Raw genomic sequence first — 23722 nt, 5'->3', positions numbered from 1 at the left:
TTCACATCTGGAAGTGACTGGAGGACTCACTCTACATGAACAGCTGGTCCATCTGACTGTTGTGACAGCAAAGGAAAGATTGGTATTTACAGGGCAACTGACACGACAATGGGCAGTAGGGGTGGAATCTGGAGAGGTGCATAAGTGTTCATCCAATATAGGCCCTATGCTATAAATACCTTTCTGATTCTTATTTGTGTTTGTGTGAAGCAGACTAAAACATCTTGGACAAATCTGCCATGATGACCACTCTGTGACTTGAAGCCTTTTTGAGCGCAGGCCATCTTTCCCCATTCTTTCTCTTGGCCTAACTACACCCTTAGGTAGATCCTTGGGGCATAACATCTTTGATGTCCTCTGGAGATACAACTGTTCTCAGGTATTTCCTCCTGAGTTGTCCTGCAGCATATACTCCCAGCCTCCAGGGCTGTAAAAAAGTAGGTCCTAGGAAAGCTGGACTTGTGGAGATGTACTCATGTTGTGGCCATCCAAGACACGCTTCTGTCCCTTCTGTCCTTAAGTCCCCCTAATAAACCATTTCTTGTCAAGCTGGACTCATTGTCCTTCAGTCTTAGGGCCTTGGTTTTTGGAGGTCATTTTGCATACACCTCCCTTCCTTTTACAGAATGGTGTTTAACCACCTTTACATTTAAGATCTACTCACATTGCCTTGTTAGTTCTACTTTATTCCTTCTGAATTCTACATAGTATTGCATCATATGTATCATATTGCACTTACTGATTCACGTAGTGATGGGCACATAGGTTGCCTCCAACTTTTTACTAAGATAAATAATGTATTGTGTCTGCCCCCGCCCGCCCCCACCCATTCCTCTAACCAAGTTTGAATCTTCAAGGAATACTCATTGCATGGTACTGACTGGAGTGCTGGCAGCTAGTAAGTATTATTTGATAAGTATTTTGGGAACTGACTTATGGAGGGCCACAAAAACCAGGTAGTGTGTTTATTTGACTCTAGGTCAATTGCTGAAACTAAATTTATAGAAAGCCATTTCCAGTATGAAAAATGTGTTGATCCAGTTTGCCAAGACCAAATTTTGTAAATTACCAATCTGATGAGTTGTTGAAATCTGTTGAAAAGTTTGAGCTCTGGTGCCTCAGCCTTCTGTGAGGTGAGCCCAGGGACAGGGACAAGGGAAGTATACCAAAATAGAGAGGAACTGCCAACTCTGTTCAAGAAAAACTTCCACCTGTTTGTGTATCAAATGGCTGGGTAGATGCAAAACTAAGACTTTGGGAAAAGTCTACTTGGCAATCTGGCTTTCAGCTGCTAGTAACAGGCACAGAAAATGAAATGAAACTGGTTTTATTTCATAACAAGCTGTCTAGAGATAGGCAGGGGCTGGTGTTGGATCGGCAGCTCAACAACGTGGGGACGGGCATCTCTGTGGTTTTCTTGGCCCTTCCTGCCCTACTGCAGCTTCAGCCTTTTCTGTAGTGTCTGTGACAGGAAGGGGAAGAAGAGGTGCCCTCACTGCATCTGCGCTTTTGACCAGGAAAGCAGAAGTTTCCCCAGTAGTCCCCCACCCAAAGCCTTGTGTTGAGACCACCCCTAGCGGAAGAGAGGCTGGGAGAGTGAACATCTAGCTTTTCCAGGTTCTTAGTGGAAGCAGGGCTGGGGGCACAGGTGGGAGCAGATGGCAAGCTGGACCTGCCTCTCCCTCTGGTGTAATTAATTTCTCTTTCAAAATGGGTAATTTCTATGTCAAGAACTTTCTATCAACGATTTTAAGATTATACTTAAAACAGTTCTCCTTTCAGTTATGACATCTTTTTAACAGATACATTTCAGCTATACTACCTTTTTCCCCTCTTTTTTCCCCCCTAACATTCTGGAAGGGGGCTAAAAAAGAATTACTTCATCTTTCAAGAGACAGTGGGGGGAAAAGTCGAAAGGCCAACAGTGACAAAATACTTTCAACTACTCCTCTGCCCAGTCATTGTCCTTCCACACCAAAGAACATCTGGAAAACATCTGCACAACCTTTGGAATTTAAAAACTGATACAGCTGACCGAAATCCATATGGTTTCCTCGGGCTCCATTCACGCTGAATACTTTTTCTTCAAAACATGAAAATTTTCTCTCTCTTTCAATTTTGTCATTTGCACCATCAAAAGGAATGTCTTCTCGATGGCGAATTAAAATTCTCTTCCAGTTTAATTTTCTGAGTCTGAAAAGAAAGTTTCAAAGTAGAAATACTGAGAATTTGTTTTGCCTTCTAGAGCACTGAAAATACAAGTTATATAACAGACTTAGCAATGCCTCTTCCTGGAAGTAAAGAAACCTACTTTTATCTCACAGGGATTTGTTTTAATCAAATATGATGCTGGTCACCATCCTATCCCCAAACTCATTTATTGCTACTGCCTCATATCAACATTTTAGAAATGTGGAATCTGCTCTCAGATTCTCAAGAGGACGTCTTAGAAATTCATTTAGGAAGTCAGTACAGAAATGAGAAGATTAGAAATCCCTTTGTTTCATAGGTACGCACAGTTTGTCACATCAGTAAGAAGAATCAGATCAATGGAACTGGAGGGGATCATAGCATATTGGGCAGCGGCTCAATTCAACAGTTATTTATAGAACATCTCCTATGTGCACTGTGTCAGGGAAGGGGGGTGATGCCAACCATGTGTAAATTCTGTCTTATCCACTGACTTGAGACTGAATCCCCATAAGGTACAATCCCAGGGATATACTAATTCCCTCATCTCTAGTATCCTGTTTACTACTAAAATTATTGACCCAGCATACAAAATTTGTGAAAGCAAACCTTGACCAGAATTCTTCACAGGCACTTTGTGGGCCTTCCACACAGACAACACCAGGTTTCCCAGGCATGCTAAATCCAGAGAGGGAAAGCTCCTTTGCCCACTCTAGAATATTCTTTCTTTTGCATTTGTTGTAGATGTGATGGCTATAGATCCACAGTCTTGTGAGAATGAGATCAACTGGCTGGACTGTACTTCCTGGAGCAGGGCAAGGTGTGGTGTCTCTGCTGATATAGCCAGAAGCATGGTCTCTAACCCACTCTGTGGCATTCAATATACAGACATCTCCGAGACAGTTCTTTTGCAGGTATGCAGTTAGATCTGTGTTCAGCTGAGTCTGCTGAGATCTACTTAGTGATACTGATCTGATGGAAAAGATATGGAATACAAAAACTAAATCAATTTTCTTGCAACATAAAACAAACTTAAGAATTGCTTTCATTTTCAGATAAATTTGAAGTCTAATGTTGGCCAATTTCTGTAACATACCTGACAGTAATTTCAGGCAGAACTTCAGGGTATTTAAAGGGAAGAATACAGGCCAGAGAAAACATCACCTGATAAAAAAGGAAGAACATGTCCTAAGTGCTGTTTTAAGTCTTGATATATTTTAGTTCTTCCAAAAGCAAACTGAATTACCATTTCTTCCTCAGATATGTCCAGGTTCATATTGATAGTAAAGTAAACTTTTGAAGATCGTCCATCCATTGTCCTCTTTTCAATACAATCTTTCACTTCTGCTAAAGCCAGCTGGTCATTCACTATGAGCTCGTTTTCACCAGGGAACATACTGGCGAGCAGGTCTAGCTCAGAGAGCTGGGCCTCTGCCTGTTCAATCTCAATCATTTTTGGATATCTGTAAAATTCTAAGGAGGTGAGGATAAGAGAGATAATTTATAAATACAATCTTGGGAGAACTTAATAGATCAACAGAGGTACTTATTGAAAGCGTATTTGATTTCTTCATAAAACATGAAATTTAAACATGTAATATACTAAGGATCCAAACCATAGGCCAGTCCAGTGAAAGCCATAAAACTCTAATAATAACCAGGCACCAAATTCCTCTGTATCTAGATAGTTGATCTGGCATCTTGAGCTACCACAATGAGCAATTTCCTTGAAGTAAACTAATTATGTAGTCAAAAGTCATATCAATGATATAGCCAGGAGAGAGGCTATGACTGGTTACTTTGGAAACCTAGAATGAATAGAGTAGAGTTAGTTATGTAGATGGTAAATATTTTTCTCTTAATATTAGTGTTTACTGGTTTTTAAAAAGCAGAAGACTGTGAAGAAGAGAAAATAAATGCTAATAATCCACAGTGCAAGTAACCCCTACTAACATTAAACAAACAAACAAACAAAAAACAAAAAAAAAGGACAAGGTAAAAAAGTCCAATGGTAGAAGGTTGAAAAATGAAGATACAGTTTCTGCTGGTGATCTCTTCCTCTATCTGCCTAAGTCTCCCGTCCAAGACAAAGAGTTTTGGTATTTCAGAAACAAAACATTTTAGGCATGACATATATACCTCTATAGAAAATAGATGGTGGTATAAAGTTTAAATGTATGTAAAAAGTGAGATATATAATCAAAGTATACCCACAGGGATCACATATACATATCTTCCCCCTCCCCCCACTTCTTCCCCTCCAAATATATGTTGCAGATCTATTCACAGTCAGTACATAGGGGTTTGTCTCATTCTTTCTAGTGGTTGACTGTCAGACTGAATCATGCAGACATGTCATGATTTATTGCATTCTTTACCTATTGATGGGCACTTGGGTTGTTTCCACACTTTTGCTGTTATGAACGCTTCTACAATAGAAGTTCTTTTTAGATATACAGTTTGGCAAACTGTTAATACTGTGTACTCAAGGGTAAGTTTGTAGAGGTGGCTTGCTGGAGCAATAGGTACAACATTTAAAATTTTGGCAGATATTGCCAAGTTGTCTTCCAAAAGTTGCCATACTAAAGCTTAAGTCTTTACATAGTAACCCCTCTCCTGTTTAAAAACAAAGAATTCTTTTTTTGATTTATTTAAGTAATCTCTATCCCCAACATGGGGCTTGAACTCACGACCCTGAGATCAAGAGTGGCACACTCTTCTGAGCAAGCCAGGCAACCCTAAGAAAATTCTAATAGTCTTTTTTTGTGGTATTTTGTTTGTGTCTGTGTGTACCACTCATGAGTTTTTAAGTAGGCATATTCATCAACTTTTGCTTTCATAGCTTCTGGATGTTGAATCTTTGTTAGAGAAGTCTTCCTCATTCCAGGCTTATAAAGGTTACTGAGATGCTAATCAAGTAGGATTTTTAAAAAATGTTTAGTTATTTATTTTGAGAGAGAGAGAGAGAGAAAGTGCAAGTGGGGTAGGGGCAGAGAGAGGGAGAGAGAGAGAATCCCAAGCAGGCTCCACACTGTCAGCACAGAGCCTAACCTGGGGCTCAAACCCAAAAACCGTGAGATCATGACCTGAGCCAAAGTCGGACATTAAACTGACTGAGCCACCCAGGCACCCCCAAGTAGGATTTTTTAAAAGATAATTTTAATTGCATTTTCCCAAAAAAGTGTGGGGACTTCTGATAAAACATGGAGGATGAGCCTTGTATAAATATTTCCCTTTCTCTGTGACCCCATTAAAATGAGAGTAAAAGGATAAATTCTCAAAGACAAAGGGAAAGGGAATAACAAAAGCTATTAACAAAATTTTGAAAGGTGGAAAGTGGCAAGTGAGTTATAACTTAGATTTCAGCTTTCTTTCCTCTATTAGCTGCTTGGTCAGGTGGGTAGGGAAGTTGCAGAACTTTAGGAAGGCTCAGGAACCAGCACTAAGTACCTTAGAAAGCAGCTAGAAAACATGAATTTGTTGAAAGTCTAGAGTCTAGACTTAACTAGATTCTAGTTTAGGACTTCTCAATCTTGGAACTATTGATATTTCAGACCAGATAATTCTTTGTAAGTATGGGTTTGTGTGGGGGTGAGGGGGAAAAATCTCTGCCTTTTAATTACTGTATTTAGACAATTTACATTTAATACAATTACTGATATGTTAAGGCTTAAGTCAACTATTTTATTTTCTGTTTGCTTTCTATATTTTTCATTTCTTTGTTTTCTTTTCCCTGCCTTTTGTAGCTTGAAGATATTTTGGAATTCCATTTGGTTAATGTATAATGTTTTTGCATTTCTTTTTATAACTCTTTTAGTGGTTATTCTACACACACCTATATAAAACATCACACACACACACACACACACACACACACACACACACACACCCGTAAAACATGACCAGTGTCTTATTTTAACAGTTCGATGTGCAGACACTTTATGTTACTTTATGTTCCTTTACCTTCCCCCATTTGTAATATAACGACCTTAAAATTTTCTTCTGTATACATTTAGAACCACAAGAGTGTTATACTTTTTGCTCCAGCCACCAAGTATAATTTAGAAAACTCAACAGAAGGGAAACCCATTTTATTTGACCATACTGTTGCCTTTTTCATGACATTTCCTCCATAATAATTCTTTTTTTGTTTCTTTTCCATATAGAGAACTTACTTGAGCCATTTTTTTAGGGTAGGTCTGCTGGTGACAAATTCTCTTAGTTTTCCTTTATGTTAGAATTGTCCTGATTTACCCTTCATTCCTGAGGATATTTTCACTGGATGTGGTATTCTAGGTTGACAATTCTTTACTTTCAGCACTTGAAAAATATTATGCCTCTTTATTTTGGCCCCCAGTTTCTGGCAAGAAATATTCTCTTATTTGAACCTTATAGCTAAGGTTCATGTCTTGCTTGCTTTCAAGACCTTTTCTTTGTCTTTAGTTTTCAGAAGTTTGACTATGATGTCTTGATTTGAATTCCTTTGAGTTCTTTGTGCTTGACATTCATTCAATTTCTTGAATCTGTTTATGCTTTTTGACAAATTTTGGAAATTTTCAGCCATCATTTCTTCAAGTACTTTTTCAGCTCTGTCCTCTCCTTTTGGAATGACATGTTAGATCTTTTGTTATAGTCCCACATGTTCTTAAAATTGTTTGTTCATTTATTTTTGGCCTATTTCACTCCATTGTTTAGATTGTATAATTTCTATTATTGTGTTTTCCAGTTAAATGATCCTTTCCTCTGTCTCCTTCCTTCTGTTGTTGAGTCTATCTACTGTGTCTTTAATTTTGGTTATTGCATTTGTGAGCTCTAACATTTTCATTTGGTTCTTCTTTATATCTTCTATTTCTTTACTGAGACTCTTGTTTATTTATTTTGAGAGACAGAAGCGGGGGAGGAGCAGAGAGAGGGGGAGGAAGAGAATCTTGAGCAGGCTCTGTGCACTGACAGTACAGAGCCTGATTCAGGGCTCAATCTCATTAACTGTGAGATCATGACCTGGGCTGAAATCAAGAGTCAGACGCTCAAATAACTGAGCCATCCAGCTGCACCACCCCCTGCTTTTTTTGCTTGAAGTGTGTAATTGTCACTGAAAAATTTTAATGATAGGTGTTTCGTTTATTTTTTAAGATTTATGTATGTATGTATGTATGTATGTATGTATGTATGTATGTAAGTAATCTCTATACCCACTATTGGGCTTGAACTCATGACCCCGAGATCAAGAGTCCCATGCTCCTCCAACTAAGCCAGCTAGGCAGACTTATGATGGGTGTTTTAAAATCTTTGTCAGGTAATTCTACCATCTCTGTTATCCTGGCATTGACATCTATTTTTTGTCTTTGTCACCTAGTTTGAGATTTTCCTTGTTTTTGGTATGTGAGTGATTTTTTTATTGAAATCGGGACATTTTAGGTATTGTGAGACTGAACACTACTCAAATCTTCCATTTTAGCATACTTTTTCTGACACTGCTCCAGAAAGGAGGGTAAAAAAATGGGGGACTTATAAGGAGGGGTGGGAGTGCCTCCTTATTGCTACCCATGTGGCCTCTGCTAACACCATGTTGAGGGGATCCTTTGTTACTGACAGGCGGTGGTGAAAGTCTGGACTCCCCACTAGGCCTTTTGGACATCACTGCAGCTGGGTGAAGGAGAGATGCCTTGTTATCGCTGCATGAGAGTGGAAGTACAGGCTCCCCATGTGGTCTGACATGGATGTGACACAGGTCTAACACCAAAACTGTGGTAAGGTCCTTCTTATCACCAGGCAGGGAGGAAAGTCCTGGGTCCCTAATCAGATTGTTTTTGGTACCATCCTGACAAGGAGTGGGCACTGAGTGCTTATTATAGCTCAGTGACGATGGAATCAAGGCTCCTTTTGCTGGTGTGGGTCAGGTAGAGGCTACAGTATTTTCTGTGCTATTTGCTTGGTGTAGAGCATTTAACTATCTACATGTTTTCCATCTTGCTTGGCTGCACCTTTCTTGGTACTTTAGAGAGAGCAGGCTTTTTGGGGGCTTTAAAATTCTTTTTTGGTCTGTACCCTTGGTATTTCTGGTTTGCTGCTTCTTTAATCAAGTCTGGGATATTTGAGGCAAAAAAGAATACTGAAGGAAGTTACCACTGTGTCTTTCCTTGGGTCCCAAGGTCCCTAGTTGATCTGCCTTCTTCTCCACTTCTTTTGTGTTGCCTTTAGAAATAATGTTCAAGATTCCTAGTTGTATTTAGCAGGACAACTTAGGAAAAGTATACCTATTATGTTGTACCAAAAGTGGAAGTCACCCCAACATGATAATTTTAACTTATCAAATTGGCATGTGTTCACACACACACACACACACACACACACACAAAGGTGGTTAATGTGGGGTAAGTGTCACAGAAGAAAAAGTTGCTATAGGAAAAACTGGTCTAAATATTCCAATTCTGTGAAGCTGACCTATGGAAAAAAATCAGACATTATATAAAAAAAAGTTTTTTGTAAGGATGTTCACTGCTTATTATTTACAATAAATCAGAAATGACCTAAGTGTTCAACAATAGATCAGTTAAATAAATATGTATCTAAATAGTAGAAAATCATGAGATCATTAAAAAAATGTATATTAACACTGATGTTCATGATACATGGTTACCTAAAAAAAGTAGATTGTAGAAGGATATAAACAATTATGGTCTTACTATTCTTGTTATATCATTACACATACATGAACAAAGTCAGAAAGAGAATTTACCAAACTATGAACAGTTGGATAAATGTGGGTGGAGGGAAGAAGGGAAGGACTGATTTGTATGTTTCTGTATTGTTTGAAGTTTTAGGATTACTATTTAGTGCTTCTGAATTCAGAAAAAAAGAAAGATTACACATCTGAAAAGAAAAACAGAGCTCAGTCCCACTGCTGCAAAGGAAACATGGCTTACCTTCTCCAAGAGAATTTACTCTGTGAAATCAAACACCATTATCTTGGTTAATCCTGTCTGTCTTCATGGAATTCTTCTCACCTCTGATAAACGCTTATTGAGTAACTACTATATGTAGAGCTTCATCCTTCATTCCTTCCTGGGGTTTTCTTTTTAGTTTGAGGATCAGGACGTATTATCTAAGAAGATATATAACAATGAAGATAAAAAGGCTAAGCGTTAAATGACCAGTATAGGCATTATCGTGGGGATTAAGAGGAGTGCATGATCAATGAAATGGGCTATCAGGAAAGATTTAAGGAAGGAGACAGGATCTGAGTCGAACCCTGAAGAGAGGCTGAGACCAGTGGAGAAGGAGACATAGTGGGGAGAGAAGAAAGGTCTGTGAGGCAGGAAAGCACAATTAAATTGGTATGGGCCTGAACCTGTCCCTTCCTCACAACCCTGACCACCAAGGCCTGGTTAGGGGCTCATCATTTGGACAATTTTCTCTTGTGCTAGTTACTTTTTGTTTGTCCCCTAAACACATGCTTGGTCCTTCTTTTCCCTGCTCTGGACTCTGAAAAACTGACTTCTGCAGCCTATACCATTCAACTTTTCTGCTTTTCTTATGGTTAGGTTCAGCTAATGCCCTGTTAGAAAGGAGGAGGATGGCAGGAGAAAGAGGCTAGGGCACTTCTTCACTACCCCTTTCCTGTTTGGGTGGGATTCTAACAATGGCTATGACCCCTTAAGACCATAGCTTTTGTGGGCAGTCCTTCTTCCTCAGTGCCAGCAGACCTTTCAGGCCTCGGGATAGTAAGCGTTTCTTTAAACCTGGCCACACCTCTGTAAACAGCCCCTTCATTAAGCGGTCTCTTCAAAATTTCAAAGTTGAGTGTATATCAGTTTCCCTCTAGAACCTTGACTTCTCTTACCTGGACTCTGCCTCCATCAACTCATGCTCTGAACTGTCATTATACGTATTGTATGCAGTGTCTACCAGAGGTCTATGAAGACACTCCAGAGAGTACTGACTATCTAACAGAGAAATGTTCACCTAATTTGTGACTGAGTGAGAGAGTTGCAGTCTGACAGGAGGGGTCCGGGTGTGTTAGGTTTCCCTCGGTTGATGGCAAACTAGCCCAAGACCCTGACAGCTACTTAGTGGAGTGAATTCATCCCAGTTCGTGATCGGGCTGTTAGTTTCACAGACTGGTAGCACAAAACACCAGCACATGTAGAGGGGATCCAGGTCACGAAGGTGCCTTGGATGATCCATTATCAAGCCCTCTAGCAACATGTCTCTTCCGTTATTCAAATCTTCTTTATTCCATCCAATATAACTGATCATTTCTTTAATATCAGAAAATGGTATTTGGTTGACAATTGAGCTAGTTCACTGTATGGTGCTTTTAAAGAATAAAAAAGTTCTACTTAAAGAGAAATGTCAATTACTCACAGGTGGCAGATCAGTAACAGTAATGGGTTCTGTCACAAACACTTCAAGGATTATGAGAATGACTAAATGTGGTGGGGTGTTAAGTTCATTAGGATTAACTGGATAGGAATCAGGAAAATTTGAGGCACTCTTGCACACAATGGGCTGTCTCCACAGATCAGAGTATAAATCAATGCCAACACATCATTCCTAATCCCAATGCTTTTTCAACTTAAAGTCATTAAAACATGGTTTATCAGGGTGTCACTGCCATGCTGGGGGAAAAAAAAATTACAGAAAGAATTTTGGGCTTAAATAAGTTCTGGAAATGCTGAATGACACAAAGTTTAACAAGCTTCTTTAGGGTGACCATGAGTCATGCCGTTGTACCAACTTAGTTTAGCATTTATCTTAGGCAAAAATAACCCCGTTTGGAAAGTAAATTATATGGGCACACTTTTTGTGTGTGGCATCTCGGTCTTTATTGTTACATTCCAATATGCGTTGTGAATTTCTAAGAAGTTTAGGATACTGAGTGTCCCAAACCTATTTGACCCCAGAACATTTTTTTTCCCCTAGACCTTCTACACAGATCAGGAATCCCTGGTTTGTCCTCAAACCACCCCAATTTAAGTAGTTTAAATATTACCAGCGCTACTCACCATCTTTAGGCCTTTTCAAAAACTGTTACAGCAGCAAACACTTCTCCCTCCCTTAAACACAATGTTTCCTTTACTAGTGACTTCGTATAATTTTATACCCTATTTCCATTTGACATGCTACCTTAAGGATTTGCTTTGTTATTAAAAAAAAATATTCATGTAAGTATTTAAAATCCCTGACCTCACTGGAATTCGATGAATATCTTTTCTAGTCTGTTTTATTTTTTAAATGTTTATTTTTGAGAGAGACAGAGAGAGAGGAAAGAGAGTGCACGGAGGGGAGAGGCTGAGAGTGAGGGAGACAGATAATCCTAAGCAGGCTCTGTGCTGTCAGTGCAGACCCCAACATGGGGCTCGAACTCAGGAACCCAACTGTGAGATCATGACCTGTGCGTCAGAACCAGATGTTTAACTGACTGAGCCACCCAGGCACCCCTAATCTGTTCGTTTTTTTTTTAATTTTTTTTCTACATTTATTTATTTTTGAGAAACAGAGAGAGACAGCATGAGCAGGAGAGGGGCAGAGAGAGATGGAGACACAGAATCAGAATCAGAAGCAGGCTCCAGGCTCCGAGCTGTCAGCACAGAGCCCGACGTGGGGCTCGAACCCACGAACCGTGAGATCATGACCTGAGCCGAAGTCAGACACTTAACCGACTGAGCCACCCAGGCGCCCCCCGACTGAGCCACCCAGGCACCCCACCCCTAATCTGTTTTAAAAGGAATCCAAGAAACAACTGGGTAGATGGCTATTAGAGGAAATGAATTTACTTTGGCTTTTTATCATAGTGGCTTAAGGATGTACTCTGTGACTTAGACTGCCAACGTGCCCGTACCAACTGTGTGACCTTAGGCAGGTGGCTTAGTTTCTCTGTGCCTCAATCTCCCCATCTCCAAAATGGGAATGATAGGGTCACTTGAGGATTAAATGATGATGTGTGGAAAGTGCTGAAAACAATGTGTGGCAATACAGCAAGTACTATAAAAGTGGTTGCTATGATTGTTATTTGTTATTCATTCACAGATGTTTCTTGAGTCCCTATTGTGTGTCAAGCATTGTCCTTGGCATTAAGACTCTAACAGTGAACAAGAATCACGCAAAAATCTCTGCTATCATTGAGACTTAATTCGGTGGGAGAAGACCATGACAACAAAAACCAAATATGTATGGCTAGTGGATAAAGACTGAAGAAGATGAAGGGGATAAGGAACAAGTGGGTAGGAGGGAGGAGAGGGTTTTTCAACTGTACACAGGGTAGTCAGGGACCACTCCTCTGCTAAAGGTGACCACAAGGAAGAGACTGGGAGGGACTGAAGAATGAATCTAAAGCATTAAGAGATTGGAAGAATGGATTTGGCGTTTATTTAGGTAGGGAAAATGGTGGAAACTTGAAGCCTGGTTTTAGAAATACTATGGAATGGGGGTGCCTTGATGGCTCAGTCAGTTAAGCCTGTGATTTGTGATTTCTGCTCAGGTCATGATCTCACAGTCCTGAGTTTGATGGGTGGCTCAGTTGGTTAAGCAGCTGACTCTTGATTTCTGCTCATGATCTCATGGTCTGTGAGTTCCAGTCCCGTGTGGGGCTCTGTGTGGACAGCATGGAGTTTGGTTGGGATTGTCTTTCTCCCTCTGTCTGCCATTCCCCCCTCGCACACACACCCTCTCTCGCAAAAATAAATAAACATTAAAAAAATAAAAAATTCTCTAATAATACATTAAAAAAAGAAAATATGGAATGAAGTGCCTATTAAGACACCTATTCAGTAGAGATGTTCAGCAGACAGTTGGATGTAATTATGCACTTTATGAGGTATCCAGGTGGAGATGTAATTTTGGGAGTAACCAACATACAATAAAGGCATGTTTGTTTGGTCACTCAGGGAGTGAGTGAAGTTGGGAGAAAGTCCCACAGAGTCTGGAGGTCTGGAAGATGAAATGGAACCAGCAAAGAAGTTTGAGACCCGTGTGCGGACAACTCTGGGAGTGATGTCACAAATATATAATTTACTTGTCAAACTTATTTCCGTAGATGAGATTTCAATGCAAACAAACAAAAAAATCTTGAAGAGAATTTTCTGACTCAAGATTTCAATGAATGCTGTACAAACGTAGAATGCAACTTGAGTTTCCTAAGTGGAGTCATTCTTTTTACCTCGCAGATGTTTATTTTACAGAGGGGATGGGGGCCAGGCTGCACAGGACCTGACACTGGGCAAGCGGCTGGAGTCGGTAACCGAAACCCTGTGCGCAGGCGCCGTCGCCCCTAACACCTGACCGGCACGGGGGGTAGTGGCGAGGATGGAGAAGCGGGGGGTGGTCCCGGCTGTGGGCGGTGTCAGGAATTGCTCTAACCAATGAGCAGCGTGTAGCCCGCTGGAAGGCGGTGCCACTACGTTGCCAAGTTGCCTTAGGGTAAGACAGGCCCGCAACATGGGAAACCCCCGGTGCGGCTGGGTGGCAGGAGACGGAAACCTCACCTGGAGCGCTGGATCCCCTCCGTGCTGGAACCCCGGATTTTCTGGCTGCACGAACAGCTCAGGTCTCATCCAGAAGGAGCCTCAGAATTCCAGAGCTAGGCAATCCGAAGCCCACAAACTCCAGCGGGGCGGCCTACGGGAAGTGAGAAGACACCCGCCCGGCTTGGCGCATGCGCGCGCTCGGGGCCGCGCGCCCCGGAAGCCCAGTGATGCTGGCCGGTTTGTCCTGGCACCTGCTGGGTGGCTGGGATTCTTGGCTCCGCTCTGTTCTCAGTCATAGAGTTCTTCTTATTCTACCCTATGGGGATTTGCCAGCTGCTGCCACTGTCACGGAGAAGTATTAGCACTGTTTCCTGGGTCAAGGAATGGTCTATTAAAGTAACTAACGCTCCTCAAATTCAAGCCTGTGTAGGAATCATTCGGTTTAATGTAGCTTGGGTTTCGGTACGTAGATATAGGGCCCCCTGTTCTGCGTTCCTAACATCTTCCCACACAATAGGGATGCTGTTGGCCCCTGAATGGCAAGGCATTAGGGAGAGGTGAGCCTGGATGGTGGTTGTGGCTGACGACCTTAGGAAATGCCATGTGCATGCATAGAACTTTATCTCGGCTAATAAAAGGGTAGTTTGAAGGCGACTCCACCCTGAGAGTAATTTTTAGATTTTTCTTCACAATCTAAATGTCAGTAATGCACTTTTTTCTTTGTGATGTTATTTATTTTTAGAAATCTCAAGATTTTTTGGTAAACGCTGATATTCACGGGTATTAATAACTCGCACTCCCCCCCCCCCCCCAAATAAGATTAGTCCATGTGTTTTCATGGCGTCATCTTTTACTTGGTGGTTTGTGGGCATTTTCCAATGTCATTAAATGTATTTTTTTTCCAACTTTTATGAAAAATTTCAAGCATAAAGTTGAGAGAATTTTACAGTGAAACAGGAGCAATTCTTAAGGGTGTGGAAAAAAAGGGTGGGCGATTTTGCTCCCGGGGGGGCAAAAATGTCTCAGAAGACATTTGGTAATGTCTGAATATATTTTGAGTTGTTACAACTGGAGGAGTGCTTCTGGCATCTAATGGGTAGGGCCTAGCCATGATGCTCAACTTCCGCAATGCACAAGACATCTCTCTACAACAAAGAATTTGGTGGTTTAAACTGTCTATAGTGCTAAGGTTAAGACACTGACACTATCATGAATCTAGACACACTATCATAACATTTTATTCTACCAGCTTTGTTACGTATCTAATCCATTCATCCAATCCATCTGTTTTGATCCATTTCAAAGCAATTTGCAGACATTAGCACACTTCTCCCTAAATACTTCAGCATGTATAACAGACTTAAATATTTGATTTTTTTATTTTGGGGTAAAAGTGAAATGCACATCTTAAATGTATATTGGTTGAGTTTTGACAAACGCATACGACTTTGTAGTTCAAACCCTATTAAGATATAGACCATTATTAGCACCCTAGAAATGCTCCTTCCTAGTCAGTCCCCCTCCAAACCCCCAACAGGGAACCACTGTTCTGAGTTTTTCCTGCCATAATTAGTTTTGCCTGTTCACATGCACGGAATTAGTGGGTATTTTTGTATAAGGCTTCTTTCAGTATATTTTGAAGATTCGTCCATATTCTTGTGTCTATCAATTTTATTGCTTAGAATTCCATTATAAGACTATACCACAGTTTTCCTATTCTTTTGTTCAAAACATGAGCTGTTTCTAGTTTTCTGGCTATTATGAGTAAGGCTACTATGAATACTCTTGTAAAATTTTTCATTTCTAATGACCTTCAATAAGCATTAAGCATTTACTATGTTGCCAACACTTCTGGTACAAGGGAGAACCGTGAACAAGACAAAGATGTTTCATCTCTCAAAGCTTACATTTGCACATTTCTGTGTAGGTATGGGAATTGGGGGGGGGGGAGGAGAAATATATAAGTAAACATGAGAAAAAAATACTAGATAGTGACAACTGCTGGGTAGTGGCATAAAATAAAGTGATGTGAGTGATCAGGTGGCTATATAACCTAGATTGCCCAGCCAATTTCTCTGTGAGAAAGTGACTTTTAAGGTGTGAACAGAATTACAATTACCAACCACAGAATATCATGGGGAGCAGCATTCCTAGGCAGAGAGAGCAGGTGGTACAATGTCCCCAAGGCTGTGTTTTAGAATGGAAAAAATAAAAATGCTTGTGTGCTAAGATACCTTAATGAATAAAGCTTAAAAAATTATATCAGCAGTAAAGAGCAGGAAAGCCAGATCCCCCCCTACCCCGCCAAGAGCCAAATGTAACCATTGTTACTCTGGACAATTCGACAGATTAGGACGCCACTATCTTAACCTACTTTATCTGCTCACTAATATGGATGAACATTTCTTCATATCTTTTAAGACCAAGTGTCCTTTTATCGTGAATTACCTGTTTATATCCCTTGCCTATTTTTCTACTGGCGCTTGCATCTTTTTTTTTTTTTTTTTTTCCCAAGCGATAACTGTGTCTTCTGTAGAAGACTAAATAAACCCCAGGGCAGCGAGCCTGTGTGTTTAACTCACTTCACAAGGGGCTCGGCACGTACATCTCTTGAAAACGAACACAGTAAATGTTTGAAAAATTTACCCTCTCTCGGCAAGATTAGTTCAAGACACTATACGTACTTAACTTTAGAAGTCGATCGGACAGAATTAGGGGAACTGCATGAAATGTAAATGTCACCCTCTTGGCCAGCCTTCAGATGTAATATGAATAAGGTAACCCATCAAGGAGATTCCAATACTCTGACCACCATCAGGTACTTATGCTTCCGAAGCATTTAAACAACCCCATAGTTAACCAGAGTGGGGAAAACTGCTAGACTCCTCCGAGCAGCTGCATCTGAACTTCCGGAGGGAGCCGCGCGCAGGCGCCAATAAAATAGCGTGGGCTCCGCCGGCCCCTGGGGATAAATTACTTCCCATAATGCCGCGTACCGGAAGTTGTTGCTTTCTAGCGGTCACTCTGGCTTCGGCTCTGTCGCTGTCTCTGTCACCAGGAGGAAGACGGAGCTGGCTGTCCAGCCCAAAGGCCCATTAGGGGATGCAGCTATGGGCGCTGTCGCCGTGGGTGAGTTCTGTTCCCACTGACTCTCAGTCACCGCTCGCAGGACGTCCTGCGTTCCGAGAGCCCGAATTTCCTGCCTTGACCTCGTTCTCCTCTCGAAGGCTCCTCTTCCTTAAGCACGTTACCTGGCCTCGGCCCGGTACCGCGTTCTCATTGGTTTCATGTCCTGTCAGTTCCAGGAGCTGGCCAATGAGTTGTCGGTGCTGGCGCCCTGTTCGACCCCGGACCCCAAGGTTTCTCCGTGGGTGCGGAGCAGTTGGAAGGGAAGGGGAGGTGTGATGGGCGCCGCGCGGCCGGGAGCACCCTACTGGTTGGGGTTGGGTTTGCTGCCGTGTCCATATGGTGGTTAGTAGGAAAAGCAGGATCTGTCATCTCTCTGAGTCAGTGAACCTAGGGTAGGTCAGACCTGTGCCAAACTTGAAAGCCATATTAAAGACTTGCTGACAAAGTTTTCTAAATACTTCCATTTTTTTTTTTTTTTTTAATGGAATCGAGCAGGCATGGGAAGACTGGGAAGGGAAGGGAACTGGATTAATATGCGAGCTGGCAAGACCAGCTTTGATTTACATTTTGTGTGGAGTCCTGCAAAGAGTAATTTGGCTAAGAAGCTGACTCTCCTCTGAAGACTCGCCTGAAAAACTTAATAGGTTTATTGATGTTTTATAGCTGATGGTACTCACCACTCTCTTCTCTCGACTCATTTGATGCCCTTTAATAGCTGCTAAAGATTTACTGCAGCGTTTTCCACAGCTTTGCAGTGACCCCCTACTGTCCTCTCCCTGTACTAGTTACAATTAGTCTTTGAAGTTTTTCTTTGGAATCTGGGCTACTGCACTCCTCAAACCAGATTTACTAGTTCTGTTGTCTTCACTACTGGAGACTTCTTCATTCTTTACCTTTTTGATTTCCCAGGAACCTGTTTGCTTCATTCTAATGTGTGCCTACCTTTGCGCCTTGTAATCACCTTTATGTCTCAGGTACTATGCTCTTTTCTATTTCGATGCAAGAAGTATTTCTGAGGACCTACTATGTACTAACAATCATTAGATGCTTTAGGCAATTCGGAAGTAATACCTAAAACCTTTCTTTTTCTCCTAGAACTTTAGATTCCAGACAGAAATAACACATGTCCAGAACAAAGATTTAAGAAGCCGCCCATTATTGTATCAGGTTAGGGGACAAAATGAGTAGTGCACATTATAAAGATTGGGGAAATTCAGTTGAGAGATTTATTTAGAGTAGAATGGTTGTCTACAGTTTCATTGAGAGGGACAGCTTGGAGGATTGATGAGATTTGGATGGATGGAGAGAACTCCCAGCTAGAGATCAAAGGCCTTGAGGTGGGGCCATGGTGTTTTGGAGGGGACACTAGGGGAGACAGTGGCTTGACCGGAATGTAAATAGTGGTGGTCTTGGAATCGAAAGATCTGTGTTTTCAATCCGTCTCTGCCACCCTGTGATCTTTCATCATTTTCTTTCTGAGTTCCTTCTTATAACAAAATAACCCACTTAAAGGGTTGTTGTGAAAATCAAATAAGATAACGTTTATGAAATGGCTTGGAAGATGGAAAGCACCGTGTAATTACACTTCAGTGGTTTTTTGGGGGAAGTAATGAGAGTCAGGATTACTAGAGCATTGGGACAGTTTATAAAGGACTGTGAATGTACAGCTCAGGAGCATGGATGTGATGAAAATGGTATTATTAGATCTATCTGGTACTGGGATGCAGCACAGATTAGAGCAGTTGGATTGGAGGCAAGAACTTGAGTACTATTTTTTTCCCCCCTAAAATCTACAATTCTGAATAAGATAAATTATGTAACATGTTATTTTAGGATGACAAAATGTACACAAAGTATACCCTAGTTTTATATATATCCATATACTTTGTGTTCTTTTGTTAGTTGTTAGTTAATTCACGTATATTGTGGACATGGAGACTTGTTACATTTTAGATGATCCTTGGAAAGTTTAATAATTCCTTGATGTGGCACTCATTTTCCACTAACTATTTTGAATTAACTATATTTACACTAACCAATTAAGAGCTAGAAGACGAATATTTCTAAGATGCTAAGCCAGGACAGGATGACAGCTAAGTATCAGAATTAATTGGGAAGTGTTTTCAAAATATATCTTCCAGGTCCTACTTTTCACTTACGTAATCAGAATTTTAATAAGCACTCCAGGTAAAATAACAATTATAGTCATTTAATTGACTTTGGCACTAAGTTATCCTATGTGAAGAACAAGTTTTTAAAATCATTATTATTTAGTTAGGTAGACCTGAATGTACTTTCAGCGCTCTTGATGTTTTCTAATTTTGAATTGTTGACTAAGGAGGTGAAGACTTGATGTGCAGCTAGATTTGTCATAGTCATCCAAACTGATTTTGGCAATAACATAATAATGTAAACAGTCGAGAATGTGGTTGTAATAAATTCTCAGCTATTATCCATAGGAAGTCCTGGTGTGGGAAATGCGGAACAGTGGATCACTTTTTAATTTTTTTTTTAACATTCATTTATTTTAGAGAGAGAGAGACAGAACATGAGTGGGAGAGAGGCAGAGAAGAGAAGGAGTCACAGAATCCGAGGCAGGCTCCAGGCTCCGAGCTGTCAGCACAAAGCCAGATGCGGGGCTCAAACTCACGAAACATGAGATCGTGACCTGAGCCTAAGTCGGACACTTAACCAACTGAGCCACCCAGGTGTCCTGGCTTCGGCTTTTTATATTTGGCTTTGAAATTTGTAAATTTTCTGACTCCCTTTAGAAGATTATCTTCAGACTTGTTTTAAACCTTTCTTGGAGAAATGATCAGTTTAGACTGCAGACCTAAGAAGCATAGTTTAGAAGGAAGGGGCATTATCCTGTTTCAAAGTGCCTACCACCATTACACATTTATGTAGTGAGAAATTGAATTCCCAGTAGTGTGAACGTGCTGAGATTTCTCAAGAAAGACAGGTTCTTTCCTGACCTTTACATTCATTGCCAAACTCTAAACCTTATTAAGAATCAGTTTTCTAAGCTATGAAAAACAGGGGTAATACTATCCTGTCTCCTTCAGAGTTCTTACTGATAATATGTGAATGGTCTTTGTATGTTACAAAGTGTGATGGACATGCAAAGTATGTGGCTTAGTTAAACTATTACTGTCTCCTAGAGAAATATAAAACCTCCTTTTTTTTTTTTTTTTGTCAAGCTAACTTTATCTTGTTTTCTAGATTGTTATTTTGTGTCAGTAAGTAATCCATAAAGTGCCAACATGGGAAAGAAACGGACAAAGGGAAAAACTGTTCCAATTGATGATTCTTCTGAATCTTTAGGTATATTTCACCAATTGAATCTTTAAAGTTATGTTTATATCCCTAAATGGACATATATTTTAATATGTACAAATGGGATCAAAGTGTACATTATCATTCTGTAATTGCATTTTAACTTAATGTTTATATCTATATGTTATTTAATAGTTTTGACAGCATTAAAATTTTTTTTTAATGGTTATTATTTATTTTTGAGAGAGAGAGAGACAGAACATGAGTGGGGGAGAAATAGAGAGAGAGGGAGACACAGAATCTGAAGCAGGCTCCAGGCCCCAAGATGTCAGCACAGAGCCCGATGTGGAGCTCGAACTCACGGACCATGAGATCATGACCTGAGCTGAAGTCGGATGCTTAACTGACTGAGCCACCCGGGCACCCCTTGACAACATTTTTAATGGCATGATATTCCATTGATGTAAGGACCATGGGTTCTTATTTCATAATTTAGGTAATTCCCCACTGTTATACATTTAGGTAATCTTTACGTTTTCAGTGATACGAATGGGTTGATCTTAAACATTTTTGTAGCTAAATCTCTGTGCACATCCAGTTCTCTTTTTAGTACATATTCTGGAAGTAGAATTGCTGAAATAAATGGCATACGTATTTTCAAGGCTCTTTTGGTTCTGTTGCCAAAATGCCCTCCAAAAATATTGTAGTAATTTACAGGCCCGCTAGTAGTGAAATAAAGTGCCAGTTTCCCCAACCTTTATCAATACTGGCTGGTATCATTTGTAAAAACCTGCTGATTTGCTAGTTGAAAAAGAGTATTTTCTTTTTTTAGTTTGTGTTCCTTTGGCCACTTGCTGGGATTTAGTAGTTTTTTAATATGATCTCATTTATATTTATTTTCTTTTGGTGCAAGTTCATTGTGCGTAAGCTAAATGTGCCACTTGACTGGTTTCTGAACCTCTGGGGTCCTTGAAACAACTGAAGCGCTTTAGAGTGGCTTGCAGAGCTCTTTATTGATCTGGTCCCAACAGGGTTTTTGGTCTCAGGTCTCATTTTTATACACATGTGACTGCCAGTCTGAGGAGACAGTATGACATTTTATACCTCTGTACTCTGTTCATGGGATGTGGCCTTTTCAGTTGTTTTTCACTCCCCGAGTTCATAGCTTCAAGTGTGAGCTTTGAGGTCAGAAAGATGTGAGCTCAAATTCTGGCATAGCCACTTAGTAGTTATGTGATCTTGGGCACTAAATCTTAGTTTTCTCATCTGTCTTTGGGGATAGTAGTGTCTCACTTTTAGGGGGGGATCTGATAATTAAATGAGATAGTGTATGCAAAACATTTAGTACGGTATTAGGCTCATAGTAAGTACTTAATATCAGAACATTTTATTACTGTTATTAAGGCTGTACAGATGTTACCTCCTGTATGTAAACTTTATTAATTCTTATGTGTTTATTTATTTATCTGCTTCTGCCAGAATATAAGCTGTTCAAAGAGAAGGGCTGCGACTTGGTCTTTTTTAGGTTCCCTGGCCTTTACCACAGTGCTGGCCCTGTGATAGTTTTATTGCTGACTGAATGAAGGACCTTCTCCGTGAACCTTTTAAGATAAAGGGGATAATTAATATGATAAAAGCCTTAATTTTAAAGGAAATAGTTAAATAAATTGAAGTGATTGGAATTGGAATGGTGATGGTTGTACCTAGGAGTTCAAAAAACAAAATTTCAGATTTGTGTAAACTCTCTTTCTCACATAATCATAATATTCAAACATCAAACAGGAATTTAAGTTTTTAGATTATCTAACAGTCTGTTAATGGAGTAAATTCATTTTTAATGTTCACATGAATGGTAAGTTTTGAGATTAACTGCAGAAAGCCATATTTTACCTCACCTACTCCTTTTTATTTGTCTTAATAGAACCTACGTGCAGACACATTAGAAAAGGATTGGAACAAGGTAATTTGAAAAGGGCCTTGTTGAACGTGGAATGGAATATTTGTCAAGATTGTAAGACGGACAATAAAGTAAAAGATAAATCTGAAGAAGAAACGGAAGAAAACCCTTCAGTTTGGCTGTGTCTTAAATGTGGCCATCAGGTATGCTTAGGTTTTGATCAACATGGGTTTTGTAAAACTCTTTGAATTTATTTTCGAAGGTATTACCTAAAATCGCAGTTTGGGTGAGTAGGCTGCCAGCTGGCATAGGCCCTGTTCCCTGGAGAACAAATCTGGGGACTGAGGTTTGTGTATAGGTGGTTTACTGCAGAGTGTTTCCTGGTACCACAACCTGGAGGAGAGTTAGGGAAGCAGGGTTAAGCACAGAGAGAAGTTGAACTAAAGTGGAAGTGCGATGGGGCCTCACCTGATCCCATGATGAACTCTGGCCTTCAGAGAGGTTCTGAATTGAGGCAAGGGGCCAGGCTTTTGTACTTGTGCGTAGGCTAAGCATTGGATGCGGGATGCCCCTGAGAAGGGGGACTAACTTTAGGCAAGGCAACTCCATTCCACTGAGGATAATTCCTGGGGATGGACAGACTGAGCTGTGAGCTGTGAGCAGGCCACATTTATGGCAGCTGTGGGATGGGTAACTTCATCGTGGGGGATGGAGGGTATCTAGGTAACAGAACAATTGACAGATATTGCCAGGGTGCTGAAGGTCAGGGACTCTTAGTTTCTGTTAGTGGTGGCAAGTCAGGTTCATATTTTGGGCAACTGGGCTGCTAGGCATTCCTGTCATGAAGCTTTAAGATGAGGCAGAGAACTTTTGTTTTCCCTCTTCAACTGAAATTTCTATTGAGATAATTACAGATTCACATGCAGGATAAGAAATAATAGAGATATCTCTATGTAGTTTGCCCCATTTCTCCAAGTGGCAACATTTTACAAACGTCATAGATGTCTGTAGAGTTTTGTCACCTAAGTAGATTCATGGATCCACCACCACAGTCGAGATACCAAGTAGTTTGAAATCACACGGATCTCTTTGTTGCCCTTTTTAAATCATACCCACTTCTCCACTGCCATCTCTCGCCCAGGCCCATGACAGCCACTAATGTGTTCCCTATTTCTAAAATATTGTCATTTCAAAAATTTTACGTGAATGGAATCACACAGTATACAGCAATTTTGGATTGGCTTTTTTCACTCAGCCTAATCACCTGAAGAGTCATCTAAATTGTGTGCATCAGTAGTTCTTTTTTTTATTGCTGAGTAGTGTTTCCTGGTATGGATATACCTGGTATATCACAGTTTGTTTAACTGCTCTCCTGTTGAAGGACATTTGGGCTGATCCCATTCCAGATTTGGTGATTACAAATAAAGCTGCTATGAACATTTGTGTACAAGTTTTTGTGTAAACTTAAGATTTCCTTTTTCTGGAAAAATGTCCTCAAAGTGCAATTACTAGGTCATATATTAATTGAATTTTTAGTTTTTAAGAAACTGCCAAACTTTTCCAGAGTAATGTTTTTTTATTCCTACCAGCAGTGTATGAGTGATCAACTTTCTCTTCATTCATGCTAGCATTTAGTATTGTCATGACTTTATTTTAACCATTCCAATAGGGGAATAGTGATAGCTCATGGGTCAGACAATTTGATGATATCTGAATGTTAGCAAAGAACATATTTATTGTATTTGAAAGGTTTTCACTGAAG

General features: G+C 40.3%; 2 protein-coding genes and 1 long non-coding RNA gene across 10 annotated transcripts in view; 2 read left to right on the top strand and 1 right to left on the bottom strand.

Annotated features, from left to right (window-relative positions):
- Positions 1-1311: 1311 nt before the first annotated feature.
- Positions 1312-16770, bottom strand: RWDD2B (RWD domain containing 2B). 2 transcript variants are annotated; one of them, XM_019467814.2, is made up of 6 exons: positions 16655-16770; positions 9117-9295; positions 3437-3663; positions 3287-3354; positions 2800-3162; positions 1312-2193 (listed from the first exon to the last, which is right to left on the bottom strand). In XM_019467814.2, exons 3-6 carry the CDS (start codon positions 3641-3643, stop codon positions 1959-1961), a joined length of 873 nt encoding a protein of 290 aa, XP_019323359.2. In that variant the 5' UTR covers positions 3644-3663; positions 9117-9295; positions 16655-16770; the 3' UTR covers positions 1312-1958. The 2 variants fall into 2 exon arrangements, with proteins under 2 accessions (XP_019323359.2, XP_019323358.2); XM_019467813.2 differs by lacking the exon at positions 16655-16770 and adding an exon at positions 13677-14413.
- Positions 7650-13332, top strand: LOC128777237 (uncharacterized). The gene is made up of 2 exons (XR_008422427.1): positions 7650-7940; positions 13080-13332. It is a non-coding gene; the product is annotated as an uncharacterized LOC128777237 (long non-coding RNA).
- USP16 (ubiquitin specific peptidase 16) overlaps positions 16675-23722 on the top strand; it is a 27425-nt gene continuing 20377 nt past the window's right edge. For 3 of the 7 annotated variants that reach the window (XM_019467811.2, XM_053903169.1, XM_019467810.2), the window contains exons 1-3: positions 16675-16787; positions 20010-20111; positions 21985-22163. In XM_019467811.2, coding sequence (XP_019323356.1) covers positions 20051-20111; positions 21985-22163 — 240 coding nt within the window. In that variant the 5' untranslated portion in view covers positions 16675-16787; positions 20010-20050. Of the gene's footprint in view, positions 16788-17042; positions 17180-17696; positions 17762-20009; positions 20112-21984; positions 22164-23722 lie in introns of those variants that run through there. The other 4 variants (XM_053903166.1, XM_053903167.1, XM_053903168.1 and 1 more) reach the window with 4 other exon arrangements.

Source organism: Panthera pardus, unplaced genomic scaffold (genome assembly GCF_024362965.1).
Source record: "Panthera pardus isolate Hobbes unplaced genomic scaffold, ASM2436296v1 HiC_scaffold_16, whole genome shotgun sequence".
NCBI classification, from domain to species: domain Eukaryota; kingdom Metazoa; phylum Chordata; class Mammalia; order Carnivora; family Felidae; genus Panthera; species Panthera pardus.
The sequence above is the reverse complement of the archived record's forward strand: the minus strand, read 5'-3'. Positions and strand labels throughout refer to the sequence as shown.

Bases quoted from the DNA above. Each gene is read 5' to 3' on its own strand.
- RWDD2B (XM_019467814.2), bottom strand. From the start codon at position 3,643: ATGATTGAGATTGAACAGGCAGAGGCCCAGCTCTCTGAGCTAGACCTG. The intron at 3,355-3,436 runs GTAATTCAGTTT...CTTTTTTATCAG, and splicing joins ACATATCTGAGGAAGAAATG to GTGATGTTTTCTCTGGCCTG. The intron at 2,194-2,799 runs GTTTGCTTTCAC...CTTTCTTTTCAG, and splicing joins TGTGAAGAATTCTGGTCAAG to ACTCAGAAAATTAAACTGGA.